At 39.8% G+C, this 24,008-nt stretch overlaps 1 protein-coding gene across 1 annotated transcript in view; it reads right to left on the bottom strand.

Annotated features, from left to right (window-relative positions):
• The window catches only part of LOC136856195 (kinesin-like protein KIF21A), a 141,148-nt gene that overhangs the window by 11,706 nt on the left and 105,434 nt on the right, over nucleotides 1–24,008 (bottom strand). The window contains 19 exon segments of the mRNA XM_067133877.1: nucleotides 702–1,005; nucleotides 1,008–1,078; nucleotides 6,234–6,388; nucleotides 7,235–7,396; nucleotides 8,141–8,336; nucleotides 9,176–9,308; nucleotides 9,789–10,026; nucleotides 10,546–10,767; nucleotides 11,265–11,437; nucleotides 12,009–12,050; nucleotides 14,225–14,449; nucleotides 15,254–15,430; nucleotides 16,283–16,469; nucleotides 17,088–17,290; nucleotides 17,818–17,926; nucleotides 18,402–18,548; nucleotides 19,151–19,375; nucleotides 22,419–22,646; nucleotides 23,031–23,253. Coding sequence (XP_066989978.1) covers nucleotides 702–1,005; nucleotides 1,008–1,078; nucleotides 6,234–6,388; nucleotides 7,235–7,396; nucleotides 8,141–8,336; nucleotides 9,176–9,308; nucleotides 9,789–10,026; nucleotides 10,546–10,767; nucleotides 11,265–11,437; nucleotides 12,009–12,050; nucleotides 14,225–14,449; nucleotides 15,254–15,430; nucleotides 16,283–16,469; nucleotides 17,088–17,290; nucleotides 17,818–17,926; nucleotides 18,402–18,548; nucleotides 19,151–19,375; nucleotides 22,419–22,646; nucleotides 23,031–23,253 — 3,420 coding nt within the window.

The following is a 24,008-nucleotide window of genomic DNA, read 5'->3' as shown; positions in this document are numbered from 1 at the left end:
ACGTATTCTGGAAACCCACCAAAAGCCATATTTCCAAACTGTATCTAGAAAACTGATAAAATATATGATGACTCTCATGACTACAGTAACTAATGATGTTTATTGCCAAAGATTTGCAAAATTTTATTCATGGATCTCCAATGATTACTTGCAGTTTTTAAAAAATGTAAATGTAAATTAAGTAGCAAATATGTCTCCCTAAAGAAATGGGAAAGGCCTGCCTCGCTCAAATCAGATTCAGAGACGCATATAGAATACAGTACTGTATTTGAAAACCCTCAGTAGATCACAAACTGCTTAGTAATCTGTTAAAAGTAACCACAGCCCAATTCTTGTTAAACCAACACTAGAAATATGTTACTTTGGAAATCAATACAATACTGCAGTCACACACACACACAAAAAATATTAGCTCATACTTTTAAAAAGACAGTGAAACTAGAAGGATTATTAAAAAAAATTATATAAAAAGGGGAAAAGCCAAGTAGATGATTTCTAAGAGTTACCAAATACCTCAACCCGTTGTCTACAGCACCACTTACTTCTCGGTCTGATTATTAGTGACCCTAATAACTAAAAGGCAAATCTGCAACCACCAACACAGTACGTACGATATATTAATTTAAGAGCCGACGTATTAATAAGGAAGATGTATTAAGGGAGAGAAGCTATACAAGAGTGGCACCAGGTTTCACACTTACTTGAGAGGATTCGGAGCCGACGTGACCCGAGGAACCGCCCTGTGGGACCCCGAAGGCGGCGGCATCAAGAGCCCGTCTTCGCCGAGAGTCCCCTCGAGACTCGTGGTCATCCGGTCTCCGACGTGGCTCCTGCTCATCCGATCCGAAGACGCCCGCTCGGCAGCCAGGCGTTCCAACGCTACGATGGGCGTGGCGCCCACTATGGTCCCCACGGGAGTCGTGTTGGCGCTGGCGTCCGTCCCGCTGGCGTTCCCGTTCTTCTCGGAGCCGTTGTTGAAGAGCATGTCCTCCGTGGTGGCTGTTTGCGCCGCGCCTTGTCCCTCCTTTTTAGGGAATCGGATGAGAAGACTAGCGAAGTGGCAGATGACTCCATCAGGCTGTGAGGGGAAGGGGAAGGGGGAGAAAGGAAGAAGGGGGAAGGAAGGAAGAAAGGATCAAGGAGGAACAACAAGGGGGTAACAACATGCGAGCGGAAGGGTGGCAGAAAATAACGGAAAGGGTAAAAACACAGAAACAGTGGCCGTGATGATGAACGGAAAACGAAACGAACGTAAAAATGACGATCAGGCAGAAGAGGGAGCGTTGCACCAATGAAATTCGCAAGAGGGAAGAGAACCATGCATGGCGTTTCGCCAACAGCAAACCGAGAATAAGAAGGGAATGTCAAGATACAGGAGAAAGGGTGGAGAAGCGAATTTTACAAAAGCATTTGAGTGCGGGGGTCACGATCGCCATGCGTTGAGTATGAGGGAGACGTTGGCAATTGGCAATGGGAAATAAGGCCACAGGGTGTTGTAACATCACAAATCGGGATTTGGAATGGGAGCACACGGGGGGGGGGGAAAAGTGTGTGGGTTTCGAGACAAAGACAGGGGAAAGGGGAGAGACAGAAAATGTCATGATCACTATTCATGCTGATGCCACTAACTCTAAAGTTTCTCTCTTTCTCTCTCTCTCTCTCTCTCTCTCCCAGCTAAGATTATATGCTGCAATAAACATGGTATACAGGTGAGGAGGGACGTAGGGATGCTATGCGGGTACCCCCTAAGAGGAAAAACAAGACCTTTCCTTAGCAACAAGTCAAAGTTTCCTTTCGGGAGAGAGTGCTCCCTCACTCCACAGTCATCGCCTGAACCTCAGGGGCATGCTTTGTGTACGTGCTCTTCCGTATTCCACTCCTCTCACATTCCGAGCAAGCTGGACCACACCTCCTCCTCCTCCTCCTCCTCCCACTGGTTTTGGAAATAGACCCATATCTGACCGTACACCCTGTATCAGGAGACTAGGGACACCAGCGATGCAACGAGTCTGTCAACTAGGATGTCTAAAATGTGCACTATAGCCAGCAAGATGAGTATCAAGCAAGTATTCGTATCTAGAAGCTTCTCAGGTGAGAGAGGGTGGTGGAGGCTGCTAAGCAATCAAAAAACCATGTCCAGAACAGAAACGAACAGATCAAAAGTAAAATCAAAATAACAACAAAAATACAGGGTGGAAAGAGGTTCGTTTGGGGGTGGGGGGATGGGTTTCTGGGGTCATACTCTGTCCTTCTACTTCCAAAAATGCGTCAAACACCTGACATGAGCCTCTTTGACAGAGACATATATAAATATGTGTGTGTGTGCGTCTGCCGACGGAGCCGTTCCCCGAGAGGTGTCGAGTTACGTTACGGAACAGCTTTTGAAACGGGTAAAGTTAAGTCTCTCGTGTGATTCTTAAAATGAGTGGTGGTCACACAGCTTATTTTTAATTGTTTTTGGATTTATATTATTTAAATATTCCATTTGTTTAACTGCTTCAATATTTTATTCAAAAATGATCAAACAACTACTAATCACTGATGGAATGTAAGTGGTGCTTTCAACCAAACTGCAATACATGAATCGTGAAACTGTCAAAATTATTATCAAGTGTATAACATACAATACATAAGTACTGTACTGTACATAAGTACTGTACTGCAATCAGCAATGCCTATCAAAAGTGTAAATTATGAATAAAAACATTAAACATGGGAAAAATAAATATAAAAAAGTGAAGCAACAGGAAATGTAATATACGAATCACGCTGCCCTTGGAACAGCATCGTTAAATCAATAAAAAACAAAAAGGTTCGTAAAAGCAGCACAGTCAATCAGTAAACAAGACGCAGGCTAGTGCTCAGTGGTAAATGAAACAGTTCTCGGATACCTGAGTGAATGTTAGAACATTAGACAGGCGTGTCTGAAATGCTGAGTGGCAAAAGATTTACTGCACCTAAAGTGTTTCATAAATGTTTACTGTCATGTGCTTCAAAACAAGTTGCAAAATCCACTTCAGATTCTCATAAAAAGTGCTGCAGTTTGAATAACTCCTTTCAGTCTGATTATTTGATATGAATATTCTACATAGCTTCTATCTGATCATGTTTTCCTAATGATCAAACCAGTGCCCAATGAAATTCATAAACAACCACTACTGATACCTATGAAATATTAATCTAAGCCTTTGGAAAAAAAAGTGAACATCGTTATAATTCTGAAATTTAAGCTAACTACTGTACAAGGTAAGTTTTTATTAGAATAACCTTATATTATCACACTGAATGATTACGGCCTATAACTGTACATCTAAAAATGGAAGACTTTTACAATACAATTTAATATAATCTAACATCAGTTTGACTTCACAGACTTCGTTAGCAAAAACGGGAATGTGATTCCCGACGGGAATCTAAACCGTACAGGTAGAACATTGAAAATCCAGATTGTTTAGGAAACATCAAGAATTTTATCATATCAGCCAACATCATTCTTTTCTCCAATACTGACAGAAGGTCTGTGCTTAAGGAGTTACAATTTCAAATTGTGATATGTGTACAAAAACAGCGACTGGATCTGTGAAGTGAGAACTTGAATGTAAGCATTAATGGCGATGAAAATGACAACATGCTTTTGTGTGGTGTGTCAGCCAACGCCACAAAATTCAAATAACCAACGCGAGGGCTCATCGAAGGTGTCTCTAAGCAAAGCCTTAAGGCAATAGTGGAAAGCACAAACCTCATATTACAGTATACAATATGGCAAATGCATCACAATGCTTTGGAGTCATGTTTAAATAAAGATATTAAGAGCTAAAGCACGCTTGCGGGCGGTTGCATCCACTCGACTGCTCAACTGCAGGGATTGTGAAATGATTTCCAAGAACCAGTTCTTGTCCAAAGATATGAAAGTCCCATATGTTTTTTATGTAAATCTAAAAGAGGTCATGGTATTCTTTTGTTGATCTTACACAGTATTTTACAATGGCAACCAATTCTTTTACGTTTTCAGTGACTCTTTAACGATGAGAGGACTACACTTTCTAAACTTCAGTAACAGCACAAAGAGGGTAAGAGATTATGTTTGCTTAGCACAAAGTCACTGAAATTTACTGTAATTCTGTTCCAAACTTATCATTTATTTCCTTCAGAACTTGCAAACGTACAGCTAAGTCTACCAGATGTGTTGATGGAACATTTTCATCTTTTAAAACCAACGCTTTAAAAAAGGGCATGCGGTAGTCTTCGAAAAGGCTCTTCAAACTCTGTTTACAAATTTTGCGATAAGAGTTATCAATGCTTATTCATAAATAATCCAAAGTTTGACTTAAATACTTGAAGGCTCTTTTCCGACAAAGGTTAATGTTTTGCTTTCACGGGCAAAAAGTAAATCTACGGCAGAATGAGCAGTTAACAAAGAAGGAGCCTTCAATAACCTCTTTGTGGATTTATCAACCAGGCAGCTTGGCAGGTTCTGATAAGAAAGCCACATTGCACGACAATATTAGCTCAACATCCCCAAACCTACTGCAACAAGGGGAGCGTATCTATCTGCAATATCTGGTTTCTCAGGATAAAAATAAGTTACAACATGACACAAAATATGCTGCTGCACTCCTTGCCAATCACAGTAAGAGCAGCAAGGTAAAGTTGAAATTAGAGAGTTGCTTAATGACGAAAGGCAGCAAGATACAAATCAAAATGGCGACCAGAGACACGTTATAAAAAGGTACGGAGAAGATTGACAGGAAGGGGTAGGGACGGAGGAACGGAGGTAGTTTTCTGCACGGCGAGAAGAAGGAGCTGACACAGTTCTCATGGAAATTCCAGGATATATAAACTGCTTTAGAAAAGTGATTTTTATAATATTTGGGTGACAGTTCAGGACAGATTTTACGGAGGCTGACACACTGGAATAAAATTACATGGGAGAGAAGGGGAGTTAATATCAATGCATTATATCAATTGGACTGACCCTACAATCACCTATACATTAACACTGCACACACACACACATTCTGTGGAAGAGTTATGTACCTATACAGTGGACCCCTGCCTATTTGCAGTTCCAAATTCGCGGATTTTTCTGTGGAACGTTTATACACATTACTCGCGGAAAATTCGCATATTCGTGGTATTTTTCATAGCGAAATATTCACTAATTAATGTATCTTCATAAAATTTTTGTGACTAAAAGCATTTTTTGTGATGACACTATTAAAATACTCAGGTATAAGCATTTTCAGATTGGTTTTTTGGCATCTGAACTATCAAAATAGGGAGTTCTAAGTGTTTTTAGAGGGGTGTCAAGTATAGGCGGATTTTAGCCATTCCTGGGGGGGTTGTGGTATGCATTCCCCTGCAAATACCGGGGGTCAACTGTAAAGGGGTAATACGTAGACCATAAAAGTACTTGTTGATGACCCGTTATTATTATTATAAGTTAGTTTAGCCAGAAAGTTAACATTTCCGTGTGAGGATATCACAGCAAACGAATCGCACATACAACATCCAGCCGCAGGTAATACACTCCACATTCAGAATTGCCGTCGTTCAGCCCAAGGAAAGCCGCTATTACAAATGACCACTGTAAAAATATGCAAAATGAAGGTACCCTGGTCTGAGCTTTTGAACAGCACATACCGTCCCTGGGTTTGGAAATCCACACAGTAAAAATATGCAAAATGAAGGTACCTTGGTCTGAGCTTTTGAACAGCACATACCGTCCCTGGGTTTGGAAATTCACACACTCGCTCCTCTCAAATCACTGCCACTTTCGAAGTGCGAGCACACAAATAATGATAATCATAACACAGCAATAACAGACTGCACCTATATGAAGCCCTCGTTTCGTGCGAATTCCCTTTTGGATTTAGAAAGGTCAGTCACTCTGTGGGATCTGCAAGTTCATAGCAATTTGGTTTTTTGCAATTGCACTGTATCCTGCTGCAGTTATAGGAGACAGGAAGCCCTTATTTATACGATACAGGAAGCCCTTATTTACAGGATATAGGAAGCCCTCACTTAATGTGAATTCTATACTGCATTACTAATTTAGGAAAAAATAATATGGAGTTTTTCAAGTATATTACTGGATTTTCATTGTTCTACCAGATCTCTGAAGCGATGGTTTACTAACTAACTGACAGGTCACAAACCCATCTTCATGAAATACTTATCATAAATCCTTCAAATCAGGCGGGAAAAAAAACACAAAATGGCGGCTTTCTTACCCATCAGTCGGAGAATTCGATCTGGAAGACTCGGTGGACGCGGGAGTGTTATCTTCCGCCGCAACGAGGGACGACATCAGGCTGTACACCTCCATGTCCTTGTCCCCTAAGACGTGCGCCAGGAGCTGTTCTTGCACGCTGGTCGTCTGCTCGTACTGCAAGTCAAGCACGGAGGAATATTGGAGGTTAGTGCTGTGTGCCTTGCCAAGACGAACATTGTTTGGTTTTCTATGTTCTATGAGTAGTCTTGAGCAAGAGGGAAATTTATCAAGCGATTAGGCTGATGATTCACATGCATACGTTCAAAAGGTGTATTGGAAGGATCTGTTGTTGAATGAGCAATGGAAACTGGAGTCAAGTAATATTAAGTCAGCTGAGAAGGACCAAAGGACACAGATATACAAAGTAGAAGACTGTGATGATTCACATTCATACATTCAAAAGATGTATTTGAAGGATCTGTTATTGTGTGAGAGGTGGAGACTAGAGTCAAGTAATGTTGAAGAGGTTGACAGTTAAGAGACAAAATATAACAGGTACAAAATAAAAGGCCGGTAAAGAGAGCACAAGAGAAGAAATATGCTATGACGGAAGTGTGGAGTGCTAAAAATGGAAGAATAAAGGGAACTACTAAAGTCGTAGAACTGTCAAAGAAGGCCCAGGGAAGAAGACTGCAGTGGTATGGCCATGGTAGGGATGAGAGTGATGCAGACGGAGATGCCTGGCGGGAGAGCGAGAGGAAGAGAGAAGCGAAGGTGGATGGATGTCGTTCAAGAAGATCTGAGAGATAAACAATTGTCAGAGGACAATGTGTTTGACTGGGCAAGGTGACGGAAAGCTGTCAGGAACATGGACCCCACATAGAAGTGGGAAAAGATGGAGAGAAAGAAGTGAAAGATCGAAATCAACACAGCTGGAAGACGAAGGGGTACTAAGCAAGATACACACAAACACCTCCCTCCTACCGGAAGTTCGACTGGAATAAAGAATCGTCTACGTACCTGCTTCATTTTCCCCTCCAGTTCCGAGATCTCAGCCTGTCTTTGTGCTGCCAGAGTAGCCTGGTTGACCGTCATGGTTATTAGCTTGTTGATCAGGTAGTGGGACTCGTCTATGCCCAAGCCGGAGGTGATGTTGTCGGTGTGGAGCAGCTCTGAAGCTTCCTGAGGTGAGAAAGGATTTAAAATGTTTATTTCTGTCCTTTATTTTTTGTTATTTTTGCCCGTGTTTCACAGAAGCTCTTGGCTGTATTCACGGTCCTTTCATTGCACGTTCCAAATGGATTTGTGGACATTCTGAAAACTGACTATACTTCCATTTTTTTTATTTAAACTGGCAACTATTACGATGCAGGTTTAACCTGAAAAGTACTTTTACTTTCTAGAAACTAGTTATACATACCGTATATGTAGAGTATGCTCATAAAAGGTATTAAGGTTATGGGGTTCTATGACATACAGAGTTGTCTGTGTGGGCATAAGGCCCTTTTACTAACCTGAAAACTAGCTTAGAACCTAATTAAGCTAAAGGATAGAAAATTATCTGGAGGAAGAATACAATCATGTTGAAGATAACTATGAAATTGTCCCCTTTCTATTCAAATTCCTGTTATTCTAACAAAGATAGAATCTTGAAACTATCACAGCATTGCTTATGGGTGAATGATTACAACAGTAAATTACATGTAATCATCTAGACTACTTAATATCTGGGACAATCTGGAAGCCCTTAGGAAGACATTTTGGACAAAACTTAATGGAAAACAAAGGTTGAATCAATCTTATTTACAGAACTTACAAGATAATTGCTTTTATATTTTGATTCAGTGCCTTACTGCCCCCAAAATAATATCGAACGATTACCACTGATACAATAACCTCGAAAATACAGGTTTACATAATACTAACCTTACTTTCCTCCATACTCATGATGTTCTCCTGACATTCCCGAATGTTTTCGTGAATGTAGTCGATGTTGGCCTTCAGAGCTTCCACCTGATCGTTCATGTCGTTATAACTGGCGATGTCGGACGGATCCGACCTCTCCCTCTTTCTCATTACCCGTTCCAGCTGCCTGCTCAACGATTCTCTCTCCTTCAGCCACCTGGAAAGTGTCAGGTGGATTTTGTAGCCGTGCATATTTCACGAAGATTTACAGAATGGAATATAAAATTTATGTTGAAGACCAAGTAAGTACTGGGTCCTAGGATGTGGTTATTTACAAAAAAATTGCCACGACTAGCAAAAGATAATTCTGCTAGAGATAATTTTCATTACGCTGTAGTGTAGCCAGATTACTAAATCAATATCACAAAGCTATCTTGATGAGTATTTCTAAAAATTGAAGCAAATATTTCAGGATAAGAAACTGGAGTAGTTGAGACATCTAACTGAAGAGGTCTTGGAAGAAAAGTAAAAAACAAAAAGTAAAATTAAGTGAGGGGACAGTGGAACACTGGACAAGATTTTTAGCCGTGTATTTTCGGCAGTGAGCCAATCGTCTGTGACAACACTAGGCAGGCTGCTGCTGGAGACAGTGCGTCGTTTTCTAGCACAGGTTTAATGCTACTCAATTTGATATGAGTTTCATCTTTGCAACAACTAGAATATGGAATAGTTTGCCTGGTGCAGTTGTGGAATCCTCTGATCTTCAAATGTTTAAGCAAGGAGCAAATTCATTCCTGCCCTCCGCTACTGACGTCTCCTGAATTTCAGGTGGACTGGTTTTATTTTCAACCCCGCCCCCATATTCATTTATTTATTTATCACATTTTCCTATAATTTGTTTCTCTCTCTCTCTCTCTCTCTGCAGGTCTGATTTCCCTTTGGAACCCTCTTGGTCTTACCATATTCTGTTGAATCTATCCAGAAGGGTTTTCGGCTAAAGGTTTAATGAAAGGCAGAAAGATTAAATAACGTAACACGAACAATTACTACACATACCTCTCCATGTCACGTTCCATGCTGCTAACGGTCTGTTTGTTGTACGCAACCTTGTTGATGGACTGTTCCAAATTCTGCCACTTGTTTTTGGCAACTTTAGGCGAGAAGTTAGTAAGATGTCCCGCTCCAACCCCTGTTGAGATACGCACTTTGTTAATGGGCCATACGGAAATATCTGCATATAAATTGTGATTACCTTTTGTGGTGTACTTAAAAATCTAATCAATTCCAGAGGTCCTTCGTTCCTCACACTGCTGGACTGTGGGACAGTCTCCCTGAGATGTTGTGCAACTTGAACCTCAAGTGTTCAAGCAAAGGTGCAATGCATTGCTACCCTAAAGCAATCCTTGAAACTTATCATTTACTTACATTTTTATCTAATTTATTTATTTATGAATTCTTTTCTAATAATGACCTATTCTTTCTTTATTTCCTATTAACTTCTGTCACTTCTTTCAAATGAACACCATAATATTCTTTGGAAGTTTGAATTTCAAGTCAATTTGGTGGGCTTGTTCAGTATGAAAAGGTTCATCTTCCAAATAATAATTACACAGTAATGACGATTTCAAAAACAAATCGTCAAAAACGCTTCACGAAAACGAAAACTCACTTCTCCTGAGCCTTCCAGCTGCCTTATTGCTGAGCCCCTGCTTGGGAGCCCTCTTCAGTACGGCAATCTCCTCCGTTTTCCTCTTCAACACGACGTTCTTGAGCCTGTTGTCGGCCTCTAAGCTCTTGATGTAGTTCTCCTGCTTTCGGGAGGCTTTGCGAAGCTGGGCGATCTCTTTGTTCTTCCTCATCTGGTCCTGTTTCGCCCTGTTGTTGTCCTCTTTCATTTTGTTCATCAGCTGGAAGATGAGGTGGCTCGCTCAGTGACAATACGACCGTAAAATGGACTTGAAGAAAGGGTTCTCTAAGATACAATATAGAAGTAAACTACTGTATTATGGAATCAGATGATTACTACACTGAACACTGTCACAAACTGGAGTGGTGTTACTCATTCTGTCAGGAGTACTCCTAAAAAGAATTGAGATTTAAATAGGATTGATATTACTCATTCTTTCAGGAGTACTCCTAAAAAGAAGAGAGATTTCAACAGGAATGACATTCTCATTCTTTCAGGAGTATTCCTAAAAAAAGAAGACCTCATTCTGTCAGGAGTATTCCTAAAAAGAAGAGAACTTTAAACAGGAATTTTATTACTCATTCTTTCAGGAGTACTCCTAAAAGAGACTGTTCCCCAGTCTGTCAAGACCAACCCAAAGAAAGACTGAAGAAAGAAGGGGGGGAAAAAATGACTGAAACTCACCTCTACCTTTTCAGGCTAACCCAGACTGAGTTCAGCTTGAACCTAAGCGACCTACCTTGACTTTCACTTTCTTCATTTCAGCGAGGTCGGTCTTCAGGGTCCGCAGCTGTCTCTCGTGCTGCGACCTTTCTCTCATCAGTTTCGCGTGCTCCTTCTGCGCAGCTTGGAGCTTCTTCATTTCCTGCTGCATGTTGCCGATCTTCCTCTCGTACTCCTGCTTGATCGACTTGATCTTCTCGTCACTCTGGGTCGACCCTGACTTGATGTTCGACAAGACCTGCGGAAGGTGGGATAGCAAGAGTTGGAGAGATCTCGTATAGAATCAGTTCCGCTGAAGCTGCCATTCTTTTTAACAGAACGGGTTTAAAAGAGGGTCTACTCCCTTCAAATAATAATAATAATAATAATAATAATAATAATAATAATAACACAGACACCACCCTACTTACGAACATTCAACTTACAAACGTTCAGATACGAACAAATGGAATTGCAAATTAACACTGTGTTCAGAGCACTCCTCTTTGCCACCCGTAAGCTAAAATTTTGTTCTGTGCACCTATTCTATAAAATACATTACTGCACGAACAGTGAATTGTATTTTAGGATGAAACATACAGTACTGTATTTAGACTTGATATCATACTGTACTTGAACGGGCGTAAAAAGCACGTTAACCAACTCACGAACAAATGGCCGTCCAGAACGTAACTTGTCTGTAAGTAAGGCAGTGTCTGTAATAATAATAGCAACAGGTAGACTGATGATACAAACCTTATCTCTTTCTTCCTGGGTGGCTCTGATCCTGTTCATCAAGACGTTCAGCTTGTCCTCGTACTGCTGCCTCATGGTCTCGAGACGCCGCTGACTCTGCTCCAGCCCCTCGATCAACTTCTGTTTGATGGAGATTTCACTCGTCAGCTCGGCCAGTTCCTCTGTGTAGTTTTCTGCAGGATACACGAAGAGTATTAATGCTATTGTAAAGGCATGAATTTCGGACAGTCCGATTGCAATCCGTTAGAAATGTACGTCACGTACACAGTTCGTTGATGATGCCGTTATATCTCAGGGCAGTGATTATTAATGCTATGGTAAAAGCATAAGTCATGTACAGTCTTGATTGCAATCCATCTTAGAAATGTACGTCATGTACACGATTCACTATGATACCATAATATATTAAGGCATTAATGTCAACATCAACTTGATAAAAAGGTACAAAGAGCATTAAAGATATCGTAAAAGTATAAACAGTTAGGCACAGTCCGATTGCGATCCATTTAGAGACTCACTGATCATAACACTATCTCTTAAAGCATTAACGTCAAAATCATGAAGGAATATCACAGAGACAAACTTGATATAAAAGAAATTTAACCCTGCCAAAAAAATTCTCTACAAAAGTGAACATAAAACGTGCAGTTCAACATCAAACGTGAAGTGAAACCAATGAAAATCTTGATTAAATATCAACAAAGCTTCTCTCCACTTCTCATCGAAGCTTCGTCATCGTCATACCTTCAGGGCCCTCTACATCCGACTCATCATCCTCATCTTCGTCTAGAAAGCAGCGTGAGGGAGGAAATAACGACATCTTTAGCGTACATGCTAGCACAATGAATTTACGGTGCACACTAACACAGAGATGGATGATATGACTGCTGGCACTAGGTCACTAAACTAAATTCTGCCAGGGCACTACTAATTCGTTTAAAAATCAAAGCACCTCTACAATTATGTTGGTATATGTTGTATACTGATTAACTTTTTTGAGTTTTGTAGGTAAAGATACATAAAGTTTGAACATGAGATTTTATAAATATTAATAATAGTTTCAAGATTTAAAAAAATGAAAAAGATAGTCCTTTTCACTGTTCTCAGTTTAAGTACGTTTCAAATAACTTTAGATATAAATGCTTATAAAAATATTTATGCTACGCCATTTGAAGACACAAAAAAGCTATAGAATTAAAAAATTTTCTAATGGAGTATAGATATTTTTTGTTTTGCATTTGTGCAAAAGAACTACGGTACTGTATTCGGCTGTTTTGTACACAACTGATGTCCTGTATAAAAGAGAATGCGGTTTACAATTCTCAAGCAGGTACCTGCTTCGAAAGGAAGCGACCATAACAAATTGTTCGAAGCTGCCTTGTCACAGATAATGAATTTCACAATGCTGGTTTCTCTAATTTGAGGCTGGTACTTAAAAGCAGGCTATAATAACTACTACTTAAGCAAAACGAAAAAAGCGAATTTGGCCATAAACTAGAAAGAACATGTTAGGCCTTTGTCAGAACAATCATGAGTTTCAATTAATCATAGTGAAACCACACTCACTAAATTACAGACTTGCCGAATTAGCCGACACTATGGCAAGTTGAGAAAGCACACTTAACTCACATGCATTAACCGTGACTTTTATAAGCGGAGAATAAACGCGTTCGTCATCAAAGCTCATGGGTTTTCTCATCACGGAAGAATAAGATCTGTCATCTTCATTTGAAAAGAATTTTTTGGGATATTTACTTGTTCTTTGTTTAGCCTATCATTTGTCTTTTAAATCTATGGATCCCTCACTATGGAGGTCCTCTTCCAGTTTCTAAACTGAATAATTGCAGGCACAGTGTGAATAATCGCAGGCACAGTGTCTCCACTTCGAGCCATCAATAATCTTTTTTACCTCTCATCACCTACTGCTTACTTATATAAAGTTTTAGAAAACCATTTTGTATTTTTTGTTTCACCTATGATTTTAAATATCTGCCTTCAAAGATCTATCATAAATACACAGATGTAAACCTTTATATTTATTCACCAATACATGTTTTATATCTCTCTGAAAAAGAATGTTACAGTTACCCACTCGCTCTACAACTAATGACATACAATGTATGGTTAATAAGATTGGGACACCATTAGTTCAAAGAACTTGTCTAGCAAACAAGACTTGCGATTTTGGAAAACGAAGCCTCCTATTCCGTAAGAACATTAGTAGTAAGCAAGCCAGAGCGTTCTACTTGAAAACAGTCAAACTCGAAGCTCATCTCAACACGAAACTAAAAACGAAACTAAACTAGGACCTTACTGTAAAATCCCCAGCAATATGTTTCTGCAAATTAGCAAGGCAAAATGAGTGAGGACAATATCCAATGGTGGCGTAAAAGTTCTTTATGCAATTGCACTGTTGAATTTAGTTGTGAAATATGCCCATGTTCAGTCTCTTTGCCATATGACAGGGATATACTCAAGCAGACAATTGTAGTTTAACTTAGAGGATGCTTATTCAATCATGTAGGAAAGATTATAACTGAATATAAGACTAAAACTAGCACACTATACTGTACTGTTTAATATTTTGGGTTTCTTGAGAAGGGCCTATCTTTGCAAAAGGGGCTATGTAAGACCACTTTGTGTAAAGAACGTAAACTTTACAGTCTTTGCTTGAAGCTCAGATATATTCTTACACTTATATTCATTCTAAAGACTCAAGGTACATACATCAAGTAACAGGAGAAGTTGTTACATATTAAATAAATGATCTACGACAACCTTTCATTCTTGAGCACCCTTCAAGTCACTCTTACTGATTGAAGGGCCCTTTGACTACCAGACCTGATTGTGGTAACCATTCCCGACTGAATGAATAATGAATAAATGTGGTACCAGACCAGATCGTGGTAAACACTACTAACTTAACGAATAACGAATCAGATTAAGCAACGTCAACCCACCTTTGTCTTCTCCGCTCTCGTCCGAACTTTCCACGTCTTCCTCGTTGTCATCGTCAGCGCCACCTTCCTCCTCCTCGTTCTCTTCGTCGTCAGCCGACCCGGAGCCTTCCGATACGCGTTTCTTTCTTTCCATGACTTGCAAATCTTTGGTGAGGTCTCTCTTCGCTTCTTCTATGAGCTCGGTGAAGCTCTGAGTGGGTTCGTCCATGACGCCGAACATCGAGCCTGTTTTTGCGAACGAAGAGGCGTGAGTAGGTGGTTCCAGTTTTGCAATTTTACGTGAAAAGTCTACTTAACATGAAAAAATAACTATAAATATCATCACAGATGAAAAGATATTAAATTTGTGGTTTCAACTTTGGAATTTTATATAAAAAAAACAACTCAACATGAAAAATAGATATAAATACTGTAAAAAAAATAAAGGTTTTAAATCTAAGGCTACAAATTCAGAATTTTACATTAAAAAAACCTTCAGCATGAGGAAATGCACATAAATAGAGAACAAGATGTCTGTTTGCCCACAATTTTGCCAAATACATTTCTCAGTCTTTCTGAGTTGCTACAAAAAACTACAAAAACACTTTCTTTCTTCAAAGCTTCAACTGAAAGCCCTAATGGACAGAGTTATAGGAAAAGGTGATAAACAAATAAATATGAGGGAATAGAAAACAAGACCGATACACCTGAATTCAGGAGAACGTCATCAGAAAGCAGGTATACAAATTCGCTCTTTGCTTGAACATATGGAGGTCAGGAGACTCCATAACCGCACTAGGCAAACTATTCCACATTTAACTGTAGCCCAAATAAAACTCCTGGCAGGTAGCTAATTGGAGAAACAAATCCACAGTTACGTATGGGTACGATTCCACTCTGAAAAGGGGAGTCGAACAGATTCCCAAAAGCTCTCGACGCAGATCTATTTCTGAACATATTCGTACCCATACACAACCGTGGACTTGTTTCTCCATTTCAAAACTCATGCTACTAGGAGCATCTTTTAAAAACAGGTGATTGTGAACTTACCTGACATAGGCACATGCAGAGGTGAGCCTGACAGTCTCACTGGCCTGTTGGCCTGATTGTTGAGTTGTTTCCTCAGTTGCATACAGAGATTCTCGCTCTCGCAGAGCTTGGCCCGGAGGTCTTCGATTTCCTTGAGGTAGCCCTGGATGACCGTGGCTATGTCGTTGTCTTCGCCCGCTGGTGAATGTTGGAAATATTTCGATAGAGTTGCAGTATTAATAATTGCATATACAGGCAGTCCCCGGGTTAAGATGGGTCCGGCTTATGAAGCTTTTCAAGTATATTCCCCAGAAATTATTTCCCGGTTTACGAAGCATGTTCCGGGGTTACGACGCTTACGCCGCCGATCCGACGGAAGAAATATGGCTACAAAATGGCAGAGTGATATAAATTTGGAGGTTTTTTTGATGAAAAACTCAATAAAAATGCAATATGCATCGTTTTCAATACACCCAAAGCATTAAAAGAAAGGTTTTTAGGATTTTTGACAATTTTTGACGATTTTCTGGCTTACGACACAGCGTAGGAACCCCCGTTGTAAACCGGGGACTGCCTATATAGTTATAAAGTATTATATTTGGAATAATAAAGTACCACCATTGCTAAAGTATTCTGAATAACAATACTGATATACCTTTCAATCCATACAAGATGTGAAAGATTTATATTTTATATTTATAATTCTGTTTACAGGAAAGTTATATTAAAGGCAAAATATCTGTAATAACTTCACTGATCTGTCAATGTGAATTTTAGCAAAATTTTGAAACTAAATAAACTAAATAAACTAGAGAGATGAAGCGGTATAAGCTGTAAATTTTAAACTTGGAAACGAATAACTTAACTAAAGAGATAAAGACTTAAGGACATTAACTCCTCATGGACACGGGATCAACGACAGTGAATCCTAAACTTGGGAAGCGAACTTAAAAGAAACCGAGTAGTGAATGACAACAACAGGGCCTTGAAGGTGACCGCCAAACCGAGAAATAAGGGGTGAAGAGTCCCCAAGGCACCCCGCCTACTCACAGCTGATCCAACCGCTCGTCTCCTTCTCGGCCAAGAGCGCCGTGTTCTTGGTGGTCAACATCTCGATGGTCTCCTGCATGGCCTTGATTCTGTTCCGCATGTTGTTTGTCTCGCTTGCCAGCATCTGGTTCTCGTGGTACATGTCGTTCACGGCCTCGCACCCGTCTTCGCTGATGATGCGTTTGCCCTGGGTGGGTGCAGGATGAATTGATAAGGGTCTCTGTCTTACAGGAATGGAATGTAAAGTTTGGGATAAAGTCAAGTGCTAGGATCTACAACGAGGTCAGTATGTTTATCTAAAGATTCCCTGATCTCTAAAGCCTCCAATGATTAAAGTGGGAGGTCCGTTGCTATCTTTGGGATCAGGTCTCTCTTCATTTCCTCTTTCAATGGTGAACTTCTCAGTTCCAGAGGTCCTTTATTCCTCATAAATTTGGACTGTGGAACAGTCTCTATGGGGATCTTGTGCAACTGGACCCTCAAAATAATTTAATTAAATTTTGATCTAATTTTTTTATAATTTCGTTAATTTATTTTTTCTTTTCTAATAACTGATCTCTTCTGTATTTCCTAACAACTTCTGTAGCTTCGAATGAATACCATATTCCTTGGGAGCTCAAATTTCAAGTCGATGGCCCCAGAAGGCTTGTTCCACATGAATAGGGTTCATTTCTGAATAATGTTAATAATAATAATCATAGCTGGGAAAATATGGAATCTGGGTCACCCATTTCACCGATATTACCTAGAAAATAAAACACCCAAACAGCGGGGTAAAACCCGAAGGCCCTCTTCCCACCCTCACCTGTTTATACTCCATCAGTTCGATCTTCAGCTGCTGAATCTCCTGGCGTAGCAAGGCGATGGCCTTGCTGGCCTTATCCTGGTTCACGGTGACCTTGTTCTTGATGTTGCGAGCCCGGTTGGCGTACTTCAAGGTGTTGAGCGTTTCCATGAAGTCCGTGTCGCTGGGAGACACGCAGGCTATCATCAGCGTCCTGCTGTTGCCTGCGGAGATGGGTGTGGGATGAGGATGGTGGGCAGTGTCTGTACAGACTCTGTGCCTTTCGTTTAGGTAGAATTATTTGGTTGTATCTGCACAGTACTGCGCTGTAAACAATACTTTGAACTTAGTTTTGTTTGCACGGTACTGTAAACAATACTTTGAACTTGTTTCAGTTGCACAGTACTGTAAATAATACTTTGAAATTAGTTTTATTTGCTAAGTGCTGAAAACATTTTGTACTGTACTTATGCTGGTTTGTGGAATTGTATTCAAGCTGAAACTAATTTAAATCATTACCAATTCTTGTTACGGTACCAAAACACAACAGGCACTGTATATGAAATACTGATACACACGCAAAAATGACATACAGTCTGAACAGATAAACACAAATAAAATTGGTAAACTACAACAGATCATTTTATATCAAAACCATTCTTCAAGAACTCCCCTTCTGGTGAAAGATGCCTTCTTAAGAAAACCACAGATCTTTAGAGAGTCCTTCACACCCCTGTATTTGGTAACTCACCCCCGAGAGAATCCTGAAGTAAGCGCGTCAGTTTGGAGTCCCTGTAGGGGACGTGGGACGCCTTTTTACTGATGTCCCCTAAAGCTGAAATCACGTTTCCTAGGGCTAACTGTAGGGGGGAAACAATAAGGTATATTGTTGATGGTGCAGGGTTCATTTCTAAATTCTTAGAATGGTTTAAGTTTGCATAAGATAAATATTGGATTTTTTAGCTATTCCACTTTTAGTTTACAAAAGATACAGTTGTTGTTTGGCTATTTCAAATACTTTAAGGTTTACAAAAGATAAAGATGTTGTTTTGCTTTTTCAGAGGCTTCTAATTTACAGAAGATGATGTTGTTTAGCTATTTTTTTCTGTATTATGAAATACAGTAAGCTCTTCCTTAATGACTATTGCAAATATTTCTTTATTTACTGTTCAAAGATCTATATTTCTACAGGTAACATCTCCAGTATTCCTGGAGCGTATTCAACCTACTATACACATAATAAAAAGGTTCCCTCTCCACACCTAATTCTGCTCCTTGACAAATCATACCACTATACAAAGAATACCACGGACTTCTGCCTCTGAAATCACTCACCAGCCCACAGTTAATGGAAATTCCCTCCCGAGCCCTCTCGCCCGTGGCTCCAGTCCGTTTCAGACGCTCCGATCCCGCCAGATCGACGAAGTGGAACTTGGCCGTCAGCGTTTCGAACTCGGGGACTTCTTCCGGGTTGTCTGGGTCCTGGAAAAAGTAAATGATTAGTTAAGTTTCTTTTTACCATGTAAAGGTGTTTCTGCCATTCAATGTTCTGATGGAATAATGTTTTAAATTGGGTGGGTTAAATATACACATCTCAATGACTGCAAATCTCTTGAAAGGGGTGATTCAGAGAAATCCGAACTTGCAGTCATTGCCAACTCAACCTTTGATTACTGCTTGAATTGAAAATAAATAAAATATACCTTTACAGTTTTACAGTATATATAAATTATTTTTGCTAAAAGTAGGGAGTAAAATTAACACGTCACCATAACTATAGGTCTTTCATTCATCTCTGTATATACGCAATTGTGTTTGTAAGAACATATTGTAAGTAATGTGATATATAAACTAATATTTAATGCACTGGTAGCAGGCTAAAACTTAAAAGGGCATTACAGTGTGTGAAACAAATACTTCATCCTTCCCTTAATATATTTCCGTCACGGTTCTAAAATGAATTACATGTATGCTAATATATTCAACGTTAATAACACCTTGACCAGTAATGTAATACAGAATCCATTATACATATACCACAGCACAATTAACAGCAATACATCATTTTTAACATCAAAACTAACCTGTATAGGAGACAACCTCTGCTGTTTGACTAGAAGGGTGAATATCGCATGCGACCTGGAGGACTGGGTGTTCATGTTGGTCGAACCCGTCGTTCGAGACAAGGCACCCGCCCTGAGGCACTGCATAGTCTCCTCCAGGGACGTGACCGTGCGCGTTGAGATGCCTGTGACGTATATCCCCCCGCCAGCGTCCTCATGGATGCGAACTCCACCTTTACCTGAGCCCTGTTGATAAAGAGAGAGAATTAGGCCTCGTGGTATGGGATACATGAAGTTCAGGGCAAACGCCGAGCAGGTAGGCGCTGGGACCTGTGTTGAGGTCGTTCTGTGAGGTTGTTCAGGGCTGAAAGGGAACTTGAGAGTAGGGTAAAAAGGGTTTGAAAGGTTTTACAGGGAGGGAAAACCTCGCAGTTGGAGTATGGAACAGTTAGGAAAGGGTGGAAAGTGGAAATACAGTAAAAAGGAATGAAAGGAACTCTTCTGTGCCATTTCTCGAGCTATTACACTGTTTCGATGTATGATACAACCTATTACTGATGCTAATCTTTATCTCATTTGCATTCAACATTTATACTTCAATTCCATACAGGAGACTGGACAAAGAATATAGAATTTAGGCCACAGGCCAAGCACTGGGAACTATGAGGTCATTCAGCATAGGGAAATCGATAGTAGAAAGGTATAACAGAAGGAAAACCTTACAGTCGCACTATGCAACAACTGTTAGTTAAGGGTCGAAAGCACGACGGAAGAAAGTGAATATGAGCGGAGGTACAGTAAAAGGAATAAGGGTTGCAGCTAGGGGCTGAAAGGGAAGCTGTAGAGAACCTCAAGTAATGCCTACAGTGCACCGCGTGAGGTCCAATGACAGCATTTAACCCCTATAGGGGAGGGAAGAATTCATGCAAGAAATAGCTGCACGGAAAAGAAGTCAATCAAATTCTGGGGCTACTGTGCTGTAGTTTCGATGTATTATGTTAATCTTTTCTCTCATTCGCATACATTAACAGTTCACTTCCATAAAGGAGAGTTGGCTCAATAATCTACGAATCAATTTCATATCATCAAGTTAATAGTCTAACCCTAGACAACAATGATATAGGCTGGCATCAGTTCCATCTCCTCCAACAAGATGCATCCTTTATCTCCCATCAAACTGGGCGAGTAACGGCCACCAATTGACCCCAGGATGATTTCCACCCTTAGGGACTGACAACATTAAGAGGGTTTTCCCTCGTCAAGAACTTAACCCAGTAGACGATACACTTAGACGCTTATGGGGAAACACACAGGACAATCTTACATCCTTAATCTCGACCTTCAGTTGGGTTACAATACGGGTTGTGGAGGAGGAGGAGGAGGAGGAGGAGGAGGAGGAGGAGGAGGAGGAGGAGGAGGAGGAGGAGGAGGAGGAGGAGGAGGAGGAGGAGGAGGAGGAGGAGGGGGGGAGGAGGACCCTAATCTCGACCTTCAGCTGAGTTACAATACGGGTTATATTTCCTTCAACGTCTAGAGGCAGGAGGAGTTGGAGGAGGAGGAGTTGGAGGAGGAGGAGTTGGAGGAGGAGTTGGAGGAGGAGGAATAGAACCCCTCCTTTTAAATTCATTCAAATTTTTAAAGGGACAACAATGGCGAAGCGTTATGCCATACTCAGCTGGGATGCAGGGGAAGGGTAAGGGGAGAACGTGACGTCATCATCTGTGAATTATTACCAAGAAGAAGAAGAGGAAGTGTTGTAAACAAACCAACTGTCAAACGAGAGTCTATGTTAAGACGGTTTGATGCTCGTGATCGAGCGTTGCGTTTTAAAAGTAACGGTTTATTTGTCATAAAATGGAGTTTATTTTAAAAACAATGGCAATTTATTGTTTTAAATAATTATTTTTCTTTAGGATTTGGCGTTATTTTAATAATAACGGTTGCAATTTATTGTTTTTAAAGGATTTTTATAATGGACTGGGCGTTATTTTAAAAACGGTTGCAATTTATTTTTTTGATTAAATAGTGTTTTTTGGAGTAATGCGATTATGCTGTCAGTACATATAAAGGAAATTAGTCTATAATAATGTTAGTACTTTATGAAATTTGTAAACGTTACTAATTTTCTAACTTTTTTCTTATAAGTTACTGACATTTTGTACTCTCTCTCTCTCTCCCCTGTAATAAAATTAATGATCTCTAAAATGTGTACAAATGTCTTATATGATTCCCTACATATTTTTTGTTAATGAGTTACTCTCTCTCTCTCTCTCTCTCTCTCTCTCTCTCTCTCTCTCTCTCGACCCTATAATAAAGTTAATGATCTCTAAAATGTGTACAAATGTCTTATATGATTTCCTACATTTTTTGTTCGTGAGTTACTGATCTCTCTCTCTCTCTCTCTCTCTCTCTCTCTCTCAATAACAGCACCACCACAAATAACACCACTCAGCACAGTTAATAACAGTCCTTACTCACCGTAGGAATGCCGTTTGATACATACCACCCAGAAAGGTAAAACAAAAAATATATATATAAATTGTCGTCATACCTTTGTCGCTTTGCCAGAAAGCGACCATAGAGATTTCTGAAGGTAAATATATACCTTTGTAGGGGGGTAATATAACGTGATGGAGATGTATGGGACAACTGGATGGGGCTGTCTGGAGGTAATTGGATGAATAAAAGGAGTTGAGAGGTAAGAGGAGGTGTTTTGTTTATGTAAATAAATAAAAAATAAATAAGTAAATACAGAAATGAATATGTAAATAACTGTGGTGTTTGAGTTTTGTAAATACATAAATAAATAAATATAAATAAGTAAATGACTAATATATATATATATATATATATATATATATATATATATATATATATATATATATATATAATATACAGTATATATATATATATATATATATATATATATATATATATATATATATATATATACAGTATATATATATACATATATATATATTTATTTTTATTATATTTTTACCATTTTTCATTTATAATATATATATATATTTATTATATATATATATATATATATATAAATGGATATTTTAGGATAAATCCTTCAAGTCTATATTGCACTATGAAGTTAAATATGTACCTGGGGGTTAGTTGACTCCTGTGGGTCACACTCACCCTGAAATCAGATTCAAACAGGCCTATAATCGCCTTCCTATAAATCTATTGTATCTCTATTGAGATAAATGTTAATTATGTACCTGACAGTCAGTCACACGTTGTGGGTCGCAGACTGGCCTCCCCTCGTACTCACCCTGAAATCTGGTTCGAACAGGTCAATGATCTCCTCGTTGTAGAGCTCCATGAAGTGGGCGGTGATCTTGAAGTCGGGAGGGGTGGTCTCCGCCTCCTTAGCAGCTGCCCTCCTCTCCTCTATGCCCCGGAAGAGGTGGTCCACCGCTCGGGGTATGATGCCCACGGTGTCCTCCCTGGAGTCCACCTCCAGACCCGTGCCCATGGTGTAGGTCTTGCCCGAGCCGGTCTGTACGTGTGAGGAGAATGGGAAAATCGGGTTAGAAATTAACCTTGGTTTCAAGTGGAATTAAATATATAGAATTAGGGAGTCAAAAGTCTATTTTTAATCAATGACTCAATTCAAAATTGACTCGATGAACATCACCTGCACCCATGGCAGTCTGTATGTGTAGTGAGACTGGAAGAACTGGGTTATAAATTGACTGCGGTTTCAAGTGGAATTAAATATAGAGAAACTGGGGAGTCAGAAGTCTTTTTCCAATCAATCAATCAATGACTCAGTCCTAAAATGACTCAATGAACACTGCCTGGTGTAGGTCTTGCCCGAGCCGGAATGTACGTGTGGGGAGAATGGGAGAACTGGCCTATAAATCCAGAGTCTTCCCCCTACCTGTCCGTAGGCGAGCACGGTGGCGTTGTAGCCGTCAAAGCACCCCTCGATGAGCCCCTCCACGCAGGTGTCGTAGACCTCCCCCTGCAGGGTGCCCATGTCGAAGACGTAGTCGTAGGTGAAGGCCTTGTCCGACCCCAGCCACACCTGGGGCTCCCCCGGGGTCACGCTCGTGCACACCCGGCACATCTCGATGAGCTCCCGCGCTATCTGGGGCCGGATCCTGGAAGGGTTAATTACCAATGAGATGGTGAGGATTGACTAGGGAGTGAAAGGGTTAATTAGTGACATTACAATGAAAACAGTGACGTGACAGTGAAATCTGACTAGGGCGGTGAAAGGGTTAATTGCTGACAAGACATGTTAGGGTGATGAAAGGGTTAATTACTGGAAATTTGATGAAAACTGACTAGAACTGGATCAAGCGATAAATTGTGGGAAAGACAATGACTCTGGTTTAGGATAATTAACATAGGTTAAAAATAAACTTAAAATTCACCTTAAACGTTAAAAATAAATGTTAAATTAACCTCAAATGTTAAAAATATATTAGGAATACAAAGGAAGAAATGTTAATATGAATGAATATATAATTATAAATTTCAAAACGTATTTAATGCGATAATCAACAACGAGATTTTGTTGCATCCTACGACCAAAAATTCTACAACCTCATAAAAATGTATATCTTTTTATAAACGAGTGTTTATCAATATACAATTTTAATATAGATATAAACAAACCCTTGGCCTCCATCTTGGCTCTCTTTGTGACAAACAAACAAAGAAAGAACAAAGAAACAGAAAGAGGAAGAGATAATATTCTTCTCTTAAAAGAGTCTTAAGGTTAGGACCACTGGTCTGGGAGCAATTCTTGAAGGCAACCGGGAATATATATATTTGCATACTGTCTGCATAACCTGTTTTTAGTTTTTTCCCTCAAAGACCTAAACAAAGTAGTGTTGTTGTTGTGTGTGTG

Source organism: Macrobrachium rosenbergii, chromosome 34, assembly GCF_040412425.1.
Source record: "Macrobrachium rosenbergii isolate ZJJX-2024 chromosome 34, ASM4041242v1, whole genome shotgun sequence".
Taxonomy (NCBI): domain Eukaryota; kingdom Metazoa; phylum Arthropoda; class Malacostraca; order Decapoda; family Palaemonidae; genus Macrobrachium; species Macrobrachium rosenbergii.
Note: the sequence above shows the minus strand (reverse complement) of the source record. Positions and strands in the feature narration are given on the sequence as shown.